The sequence below is a fragment of the Talpa occidentalis genome, unplaced genomic scaffold, assembly GCF_014898055.3.
Source record: "Talpa occidentalis isolate TD23 unplaced genomic scaffold, MPIMG_talOcc4v2.1 talOcc4.16, whole genome shotgun sequence".
NCBI lineage: Eukaryota > Metazoa > Chordata > Mammalia > Eulipotyphla > Talpidae > Talpa > Talpa occidentalis.
In genome coordinates this window covers 66,423,518-66,435,086 of record NW_023601653.1, presented here as the reverse complement: position 1 = coordinate 66,435,086, position 11,569 = coordinate 66,423,518, and the positions used below count along the sequence as shown (strand labels likewise).

Sequence of the window (11,569 nt, the reverse complement as noted above, 5' to 3'; positions counted from 1 at the left end):
CCGGTAAAATCTGATTGTACCGATGTCAATGTCCTGTTTTTAACAATGTACTTATGTAGAATATTACTATTGGAGACATTTGAGTAAACTGTGCAAATGAGCTTTCTGTACGCTATTACTATTGCTATTTTCTGTCAATCTATATTCATTTCCAAATAAAAGTGAAAGTAAAAGCAGAAGTTGCCAAAAGACAGTGTATTTATTCCTTGTTGCTAACACAAGCTGGTCTCATTTTCTTTCTTTGTTATGTCTCAACTAGTATATTGCTCCTTTCACTAAAGTCACAATATGTTATATTCTTTAACAAAATGTTTCATTCCACATGAGTGGTGGTAAATTCAGAATGATTGAAATAATAAATGTTTTCAAACAAAGCTTACTAGAGACATTGCTCATCTTAAAAACTACTTCTTGCTGATTCTGGACTAGAAGATTTGTCATTCACATTTGTAAATGTTTCCTAACTGATTACTCTTGGTACATAAGAAATTCACTCTCAGTTTCACTGTTCTTCAAAGTGAACCTAAATATGTAGCTCAGTGATAGACTTACTCATAAAAACCTGCCTAAAAAAAAAAGAAAACAAATAACAGCAAAAATTTATGAAAGAAGTCCACAATTTTCCAATGTTCATCCTCCTAGTGTCTCAAAATTCCCTTGAGATAATGTTGATTATCCATTTTGTTTTCAGTAAAACGAATTACAACCAGTACCTAAAGTAGGGTTGGACTGATTTCAGTGTATCTGTGTGTCTAACCCACTGGCCATTGTAATTTGTGTCCAGTCTTAATTTCCACAAGATGAAGAAGATTCTCAGAGGATTCTGACAGGAATGAGGAAAATAAGAACATTTGAGCATTTGTATTAATTTGTCCTAGCTATGAGATTTCAAAATTTAAATGAGTTGCCTTGTATGGCTTCAGATGAACTGAAATAATTTAGAGCACTTGTGTGTGTGTGTGTGCAAGGAACAGTAATGGGAGATCACTCTCCTACCTTTTTGATCCCTGCATTCTCTAGCTGAATTAAGAAAGTAGAGAACAGAGCACAGAAGTACACATGGAAATAGCACACATTTTTTGTAAAGAAAATGAAAATCCACACAATAAACGGAGTCAGAGAGATGTTCTGATTTTAAAAGTATATTGAAGATGTCTGTGGAGAAACACTGCTTGGTTTCAAATGTAAGTTTTTTCAAAAAATTAGTGAGTCCTATCATACTTAGTTTTCTCACTGGTAAAATGAGAACAATTATGTGTCTTCTTCTTATGTCAGTCTCAGAAATAAATGAGCTAATATACGCTAAGTGTTTTAATTAGTATTCAGCACAATTGAATAATGTTTCTTATTTGTGGAACTTTATACTAAGTACATATACTTAGTTTACCCATGTTCCCTCTATTTTTAAATAGTTTTAAATTATTTTTTTAAAAAGATTTGATGCTAAAACATTAAAAAAATATATTCTCACTCTGACCTTTTATTACAGACAAAAGGAGGCGCTGCGCAGGTAAAGTGAGAATTTCCTGTATTGTGGTCCGGAACAAATTAGAAGCTCATGATTTTGCTGCTTCTGGTTTACACTGTCCATCCATTCTCACCAATAGAGAGGTGATTCAAGAACACTGTGTACGTGGAGAATTTCTCTTTTTCTTTTAACATTTTTCTTACCCAGCTTTCTGATTCGTAGGCCTCCAGCTAATTCCATGATCTGGCCTGGATCTTCTGGAACAAGGGCGGCTTCCCTGCACTGAGCTGGAGCTTCCTTCCTCATGGCAGGTAAGTGCAGCCCAAGCCACTCAATTAAAATAATAAAAGCACCCAGAAAATGTATGTCATGGATATTGCTAATTTCAGGGCAGGGATGGGAAACGCATGATATCTTTAGGTTTCATATATGCCATTATTTTCCTCTGAATTTTATTTCTATGATTCTCTATTCCGTAAAACAGAAATTATTTTGTGAAGCTTCTCTAAAGGTAAAAGGATGGTTTCTGACAGGGATAGCAATAAATACTTAGAGGATTGATTTACATGGTTCAATTATGAGCAACACAGTTTGAGCAGAGAGATAAATAGAAAATGCCAGATATTAATGCCTAATGCTTACAAGTTTATACAAATTTACCATTTTGTTTTGACATCCAAAGGCACTCAGATGAACAGTTTGACACATTAGACTGTTAATGACAACAATCTTAAGGAGGGTGCTGATGTTAATGCAGAATTTTCTAATGTTCAATTGTTTGAGGGGAAATGCTTATAGGAAAGTAATTTTGGGATGGGGAAAATTTAGTGTCTTTTAACCAATGGTTGCTTATGTATCACCATTCAAAATATGTAAAACAAATGCAGGTCACCCTGGCGTCACTCTTTAAACTGTTGGGGAGCCTCTCATCATATCAGATCCAGGGCATCCTATGCCTTTTCTTCCCCATTCAATATCTTCAGAACTATGAGCAGCCTGACATTTATCAGAACAGGAACTTTATTACAATTTAAGAAGGGCATACTTTCAGCAAGTATTGTTTTAACACTGATGACATGTTACATGAAAGACTATAGGACCCAACAAACTCATTTTACTTCTGAATCTGATACCTACTAGCTTTGATATCTTGAATAAACCGTATTATTAATGAATGCTAACTTTTCTCTGCTTCATACTGGGAATCATTCCTCTTGTGATATTTCTTGAGAAAATAAAAATTACTCTCTGCTGTGAAGACCAAACCAAAACTTAGTGTATGTTGATCTTCTCTTATTCCAGATCTCCATATTTCTATGCCAAAATAGAAAGAAAGAAAGAAAGAAGGAAGGAAAGATCTGGTTAATCCACATTATACTAAGATGGATCTCAGGAAAGGGAAAAAATAAGGATAATTCACAGAGGAATGCATTTTAGCATTACTTGGAGCTTTCAATGATTTGTCTTCATTTTCAAATGTTTCGCTGGCAAAGTGATTATATTAGCAAGCCAAAAAATGTTTTGGATTTCCTCCTTCTAGTTCTTGCTTTTAAGAACCTATATATTTTTCCTAGAAGTCATCACTCTACCTCCCTTTTCCTACAGCTTTTCAGACCACTCTGTGGAGGTGGATTTCTGGGATCTTAGGAGTAATGTGCTTTTTGTTGATGGCTGCTTTGGGAATTGTGTTGAAAAACTGTAAGTTTTGCTTGACAAATCTATAAAAAATTCAAAACTTTGATGAGAAGATTTAATAATAAGTGTTTTATTCATGAATATACAATATTTTAATATTTGCAAACTTGTATCTAAAAGTTTCTAATCATTTTTATAGATTTTGATCTACCAAGTAGTGAGCCAACAGTTTCTCCAGGAACCACCATTGAATTCCAGGAAGGTAGGTTCCATAATTTGTAAACCTTGGGATTGGTAGAGGATGAAATAGATAATTTCCTGTTTTGCTCACACAAACTCATTAAGGAATATTCTAATCTAGTTATGCAAGTTGACCTACGAACTGTAAGATAGTATCATTTCATTGTTCTCCAATATAAGAATAATATTACATTGAATACATTATTTATATATTGATATTAAAATGTAAAATTAACACTAGCCTGTAATGACCTAATTTTTCCTGCATAATTGTTCACATTTAAGTAAAAAAATCAAAACTAAGTTGCAGTACTTCTCCCAGCTAATCCTAATTAATTTGCAGTTTGCTCATAAACTATTAATTTCTATCTCTTTACCTTGTTTATCTTCTGTGACTCAGAATTCAGTGCCTCATGTCTTAAACTCTTTATTTATCCACTGAAAAGCCAGCTCAAAATTCACTTTTGAAGTATTTTATCCAAATGTTTTCCATGTTTTAGCATTTTCTGTGACCATATCTCATTTCATGTTTATGTTTTTGCCCTTCCATTTTTTCCTGCTCGTTGGAATAAGATTGGCATAAAACATCGTGTATATTTAAGGCTCACAAATTGTTAATTTGATAAACATTGTGATATGATGATACCATATTATCAGCTAACACCTCTATTATATCCCATAATTACCATTTCTTTTTGTGTTGAAAAAATTAAGATCTACTCTTTATTGCAAATTATAAGTATATATTAGACTAATATTACCTGCTTTCACAATGCTGCAAATTAGATACTTATAATTTATTCATGTTCTAACTGGAAGTTTATACCCTTTGATTCATCTTCTAATTTCATATCCCACTGATCCCCTCATTGTAGTCACGTTAGCACCACTCATTTGGCTACAATTTGAGTCCCTACCATGTGTCATGACTTTTGTCACTGAGGATGGTAAATATTCAGGACACTACAGTGTAAACTGTAACATGAGACTTCAAACTAATTGTTTTTGGTATCTTCCTTTATAAAATAAAATACCCAGCACACATATCAGAATTCTTCTGACATACAAAATTCTTTATTTTCCAGGAAATATGCTACAACACTTTGTTCCTTTAAAGATCTCTAGGATCTAATTTATTCTTAGATCTATTTACTCCAGAGTACAGAAAAAAGAACACGTTCAACAGAAAAATATGTTTAGCTGTATCTAGAATATTTCAACTTTATACTCAGATTTTCAAAAATTTTGTGGAAAAAAATGAATAGATTACAAATAATTTTTCAACGAGTAAAGAGCACTGAAATATGATCTCCACTCTCAACGGCTATGTGTTATTTTTCTTTTAGACTCTGGATACAGTTCTTGCCAAGAAAGATGGATTGGCTATAAGTGCACCTGTTACTTTATTTCCCGTGAATTGAAAACTTGGGAAGAAAGTAGAGATTTCTGTGATTATCATAATTCTACTCTGCTTCGCATGCACAACAGAGATGAATTGGCATGTATTTAATTCTGGCCTTATATGTTTTTTGGTCTGGGAAAATGCACCATCTCAATGAACTGAATAATTTGATTCAAAACTTTAATCAGATAGTATTGGATATTTATTTTTTTAACTGATGATTTACTAATATTCTACAACTTGAAACAACTGTTATAAAATCTCTATGAAATTTGTCAATGATTTGTGTTGTTAGATGAGACTTCAAGGCAAATGTCAAGTAAAATACAAAAACTATTTTAGAGAAAATTTAAAGATATTATAGGTTAATTTTATTTAAGAACACAACTAAATATTTATAATTTTTGATCTTTGATAATTTATTTTGTAATTCTGAATATTTTGGCATCATTTTGGGATGTGGAATGAATATGAAATATATGATCAAAAACATATCTAATTCTTAAGAAAAAGTGAAACCTTTTTCTCATCCCATGCAGTATCTATGCTGAACATAGGTTGAGAAAATTATAATCACAAAATTTATTCCCAAGACACTGATACAGAATCAAATTTGAATGTTCTCCTTATGAAGAAAGTGTTTTTTGAAAATGCTAAACTCCATTTGTAATGATTTTTATTCTGTCTAATGTGGGATTTTATGATATTTTTTTCCATAAGCAGATGGGGCTAGTATATGAGGCTATATAAGACTTGTGACTACCTCCTAAACCAAACATTAATGCTTTCAGTTTGTGTGATTGAAAGGCTAAATCTGATGCTGGACACTTACTTTTAAAAAAATATGTTACCCCAGAGTAGATTTAATTAGGTCAGTTTGTTTTTTTCTGTTTCTAAGCAGAACTTTATGAAGTTCAGTGGAAACTTTTACTGGATTGGAGTCACCTACAGTGAAGAGCACTATAACTGGGTATGGGAGGATGGCTCTAAAATCTCCCCGGATCTGTAAGTTGCTGCCAGTCTAGAGATTCTCTGTTTTTTATTTGTTTGTTTGTTTTTAAAGATTTTTTTATTTATTTATACAAGCACTGGGTACAATCAGAAGCACGGGTGGGTGAGAGAATTCACCAGAGACAGAGTGGGGAGCAGAGCAAGCAGACTGACGAACGAAGTGCACTGCTGAGGGGAGCAGCGGGCGCGGGAGGAGAGGTCTGTGCGCCATGTGGGACCCTCACTGGCAGCCAGGAATCGAACCGGCGCTGCAGAGGCTGAGGGCAGCTTTGCAACCCAGCGCTCAACCGCTGCGCCACCGGGGGAGGCCTGAGATTCTCTGTTCTTTATCAGTTTATGCTTATCTCACCACTGATGTAGCCAAGATATTCTTCCCAGTCTATGCGCATGCGGAAAAACTAGGTTCAACAGAATAACAATCTTAGCTGCATCTGAAAATATAAGTTATGCTCAAGTGACATGACGTTTGTGTAATTGTGACCATAGTAGAGCTTGTGACACTGGGTATTTTTTCTCTTTAATGGGTGTATGTGTGTGTGCAGATGTGACATTCTCAGAGACTGTCCAGAGGAAACATTATAGCCATGATTTTCTTTATTTTGCTGGATCCAATATTCTCAGCTTCCTATTACAAATTTTCAGTTATTATTTTCTGAATTTTTTTTATTTTCTTAAAGATTTATTTTTTATGCATACAAGAGCTGGAGTACAGGCCAGAGGTACGGGGTGGTGAGAGGATTCATCAGAGACAGATGTGGGAACAGAACAGACAGACTGACTGAAATACACTGCTGAGGGGAGCTGCAGGTGAGACAGGAGAGGTCTGCTGCACCATGTGGGTTCCTCCCTTGCCACTGGGGATGGAACTTGCTGCAGAGGCTGAGATTACTTCATAGTGCTGTGCTTAACCCCTTGCGCCACCAGGGAGGCACTTTTCTGTATATTTTTAGTTTTTTAAAATCTCATTTTCATAAACATGGAATTTTGAGCATCAATCAAATTGTATGCCCTAACTTCTTTTCCTAGACTAGTTTAGTTAATATAATATATGCAAAATTGAAGAAAAGTATATCATATATCAAATCCACTAAAACAAAGACAAAATAATCAGTCTTTGTGTTATTAGCTATTGAGACAATAACCTAGGTTTCATAGTTTACTCTGAAATCATGAAAATTGTCACTATTGAATAAAAACCACATATCAACTCAATATGTATTGCATCATCCATATGCTTTGAAAAGTTCTGTCATTTAATAAAAACGACATCCCCCCAAATTCTCATTTCTTTTCCCAAATGTTAACATTTTTCTTTTTAATTGCAGGTTGTTAATATCTCAAACTGCAGAACCAAGGTATTGCATAGCATACAGGCCAAGTGGCACTACTTTTAAAGATCGCTGCACAGAGAAAAACCATTATATCTGTAAACGACAACTGATTTAGGTAGAAGTGAGCAGAAGGAGTGGGAAATGGAGGTCCACCCCAAGAATGGTAGCTTTACCTCTCATATTATTACAATTGTCTGCTTCTAGAATATGGAAAATATTTCAAATTGTGTCTGATCATGTGATTTGAAAATATTTCAAAAATATTTTAAAATTGATGAATTTGTGCACCTACCTAAAATGATAAAACATCAAAATAAAGATTGTAATGAAAATTTTGATAAATACGTGTTTAACATTGAATTTGATACATATTATGTATGTATTTTTGTACATTTTCACTGCAGAAATTTAAATAAAATAAACACTTTCTGCAAACACTATATGTCAACATCATTTTAGTTTTTTGTATGGAATACTAAATTGGAAAGTTCCATTTTCTGCTCATGTTTCTCAAAATCAGTTCTTTCTTATATCTGTATATTAACATACTTACATTTTGACAATTTTCTATTATGGGTCTTGGTGTAAGGCCTCTTGCATTTAGCTAGCTAGGTGTTCTATTAGTTTCATGGAATCGTGCAGTTAACTATTTCACCAATGTGTTAGAAAAACTGAAAGGACAAATACCCTGTGAATGATGTCCTGCATGAACTACAACTTCTGATATTTTTACAAACTCCACCCTCTTCTCCCAGGCAATGAGATTGCAGAAGTTTAGGATTACAATTCCCAGCATTCCATCAATATATTTCCTGATCTGGTCCATTGAGAACTATGGGCAGAGTTTAATAACCATGCTTAACTCCAAACTTGAACAAATGGGTGCTCTAGCTCTTGCCTTTCCAAGTTCAACTTGAACCCTGCCGCCTCATATCAAACAGTGTTGCTTATAGTAAGTGTTCAGCAATTTGTCTCTCTGTCTCTCTCTTTCCTCTTCCCATTGCAAATAAACCCTTTGAAAATTTATCACTCTCTCTACTTTGGGTATCATTCTGAGTTTGTAAATATGAGAGTGAGGATTCATATCTAGGCCACCCTCTTTTCTCTTGTGGAATGAAGAAACAACTTGGTGCCCAACAGTAAGGCCATCATACTGTGTTTGATCAGCTCCAAAGACCCTTCCGTGTGTTGGTCACTGTAAGCACATTGCAGTTGTGGAACATGCAGTGGGATTTTTCTCTCTGTTTAGAGGAACTTGCTTTGCATCAGTAAAGTTCTTTCTGTGCTGATCTAGACATCAGTTTAGCCACTAGCTCAGACTGTTCTTCCTCATATTTTTCTTTCAATCTTGGTATGAGTAATATCATAGAGTCCAGTGCATGGAAGATGATTTTGGTTTTATGGAAGGTACTGTATATGGGCTCAGTTTCAATCTTCACCTTAATTTCCACCCCTCCCCCCCGGGAGGCTTATCAGGAGTGTGCTCAGCATTTTCTATAAATTATGTTCAATCAAGAGGAGTCCAATCTTTTTTTTTCTTTTTAAAGATTTATTTATTTATTTATACAAGCCCTGGGTACAGTCAGAAGCGCAGGAGGGTGAGAGAATTGACCAGAGGCAGAGCGGGGAACAGAACAGGAAGACCAACGAAGTCCACTGCTGAGGGGAGCAGCGGGCACGGCAGGAGAGGTCTGAGCTCTATGTGGGACCCTCGCCTGGTGGCCGGGGATCAAACCAGCACTGCAGAGGCTGCGGGCAGCCTCTCAGCCCAGCACTCAACTGCTTTGCCACCAGGGGAGGCCCGAGGAGTCCAATCTTCTACTTCAACCGAAATTCTACTTGGGCAAATACTGACTGCCTTCTATAAACTAGGTTTAGGAAAGACCAAGGCCTGTTTGAGGGCACAAAGATGGATGAAGCTGCATTCCTCTCATCCAGATAGCATCAAAAGGGAGAAGGAGGAGGAGAATCATCAATTAATGGACAGTTTGAACCCAGCAATGGAGAGTGCCATTCAAGAGGCCAGCACCCCTCCTGGGAAAGCTGACCAGGTTCTATAGGCTTCACTGTCCCCTAGGAGGAAACAGGGGTGGTTTCTCCTTCTCATGTCAGGAAAGGGTAGGAGCTACACTGGGGTCTCAGTTCCCTCTTCACCAATTCCCACTGGGTGGATTGAATGGACAGGGGAGAGTACGAGATGTTATTGGTTATGTATTCCCCTCTCTACTGTGATCTAAATTGGAACAATTCTGTTGTGCTATAATAGCAAGATCCTAAAAAGATGGTTAATATTTGCCTCTATTTTTGCTTGATGAAATGTAAGGAGAAATTCACATTTTCACACATTGCAAAAGGGAATGCTAAATGGTACATAACCATGAAGGGATTTTCTCTCTCCTCCCCTGCTTTGCTTTCTCCTCCTCTCCAATCTTCTCTTTTCCCCTATGCTCATCTCTAAGCATCATTTTGCCTTGCTTTATGCTAATAGGGTAACTCTTAGAGAAGGAGGGCATTTGATATAATTATACCTTATATCAATATTTCTTATTGATTGATGGTGCTGATCATTTAAATAAACTTTTTTGTGTAAAGTCTGTTAAGTCTTCATTTATTAATTTAAAATAAATATGTTTACCTAATACATATGTATTTATACATGCATGCCTGTATTCACATACATACACAAACACACACACACACACACACACACACACACCCCAAATAACCAAAAGCTGAATCTTGGAAAGGTCAAACAAAATCAACTACTAAGACAAGGGAACAAAAAATTAATAGTTCAGAACTAAAGATTTAACAAGTTAAAAGTAAAGTCATTAGAAGGCTCTCCTGGTGGCGCAGGTGGTTGAGCGCAGCTCTGTGAAGCTGTCTGCAGCCTCTGTAGCGCCAGTTCAATCCCAGCCAGCCAGCAAGGGTCCCACAGGGCGCAGCAGACCTCTCCTGTCGCACCCGCTGCTCCCCTCAGCAGTGTGTTTAGTCAGTCTGCCTGTTCTGTTCCCTGCTCTGTCTCTGGTGAATCCTCTCACCCTCCCGTGCATCTGGCCCATAACCTGGTTCTTGTATAAAATAAATAAATAAATCTTTTAAAAAAAGTAAAGTCATTAGAAAAGGAATTCAGGTCTAAGCATCAAAAAATAAAGGCCATGTAATACTTTCATGGACTTTAAGAAAATGTTTCTATGTGATTAAAATATTGTAGAATCTCTAGCAAAAGATAAAAAAAAAACTCAGTTTATTTTGTGCATCTCACAAATGTTTACTAAAATTTGATAATTAAAGGGTCTATAAATTATGAGATAATACAATTGTGAATGATAACAAGAGTTTATCATAAGATTTTCTCCTAAGTTAGTAAAATTATTTGATAAAACTTGGCAATAACTAACATATGAAATAGGAAAAGAAATGATGAAATAGCAAAATAGTAATAAAGGGTGATTATGACTTTGTATTTTACTGCCCTAAACCACAATGAAACCTGTTCATAAAGAGAAACTTGAACTATTTTTTTAGCTCACTTATGCCAGTCAGTATTACTTTGTAATTATTATCTAGTTTAATGAGGTAAAAAAATAAACTACATAATAAGGAATGTGAATTGAAAAAAATAAGTGATGGGGCCTCCCCTGGTGGCACAATGGTTGAGTGCTGGGCTGTGAAGCTGCCTGCAGCCTCTGCAGTGCTGGTTCGATCCCCGGCCGCCAGCGAGGGTCCCACATGGTGCTCAGCCCTCTCCTGCCAAGCTCACTGCTCCCCTCAGCAGTGTATTTCATCAGTCTGCCTGTTCTTTTCCCTGCTCTGGCTTTGGTGAATACTCTCACCCTCCCGTGCTTCTGACTGTACCCAATGCTTGAATAATTAAATAAATAAATCTTTTAAAAAATATATTAAAAAAGAAAGAAAAAAGTGATGTTTATAAATATTAATATCATTAGGAAAGAAGGAGGATTCTTGTAATGGATATTTAAAATAAAAGAACTATTAATGTACAATAATCAAGAGCAGTACACAACCAAAGACCCTTTGTCACACAATGAGATAAAGAAAATGTAGTAGATACATAATTGAGGAAAACAAGAAGATGACTGTAGGGTAAATGAGTTACCAGGCTTTTCTGCCCTCCTGCAGTCTTGAATGCATGCCTCATGGTGGACAACTGGAGTAGGGTGTGCGCATGCGTAGGTGGGTACACCTGGGCTGAGAGACTGGCTTATAAGGGTGGCATCACGGGGACACCAGCAGAATGAAAGAGCAGAACCAGCAGAGAAGCAGAGGTCATGAGAGAATGCTGAAGAGCCCAGAAAGAGTGCCAGCCTCCTGCCCCCCCACCCCAGTACCCCTCCCTGCTATGTAGTTGGTGAATCCTAAGTACATGGGATTTAAAAGCCTGAAAAGGGCCTCCCCAGTGGCGCAGTGGTTGAGTGCGGGGTTGTGAAACTGCCCACATCCTCTGCAGTGCTGGTTCGA

The 11,569-nt window shown here is 36.3% G+C and overlaps 1 protein-coding gene across 1 annotated transcript; it reads left to right on the top strand.

The window, feature by feature from the left end:
• The first annotated feature begins 1,772 nt into the window (after positions 1–1,772).
• LOC119247013 (natural killer cells antigen CD94-like) lies at positions 1,773–7,202 on the top strand. Its single transcript, XM_037513240.1, has 6 exons — positions 1,773–1,779; positions 3,074–3,166; positions 3,303–3,365; positions 4,690–4,841; positions 5,647–5,750; positions 7,082–7,202. The coding sequence occupies exons 1-6, from the start codon at positions 1,773–1,775 to the stop codon at positions 7,200–7,202; spliced, it is 540 nt and encodes a 179-aa protein (XP_037369137.1).
• The last annotated feature ends 4,367 nt before the right edge of the window (positions 7,203–11,569 follow it).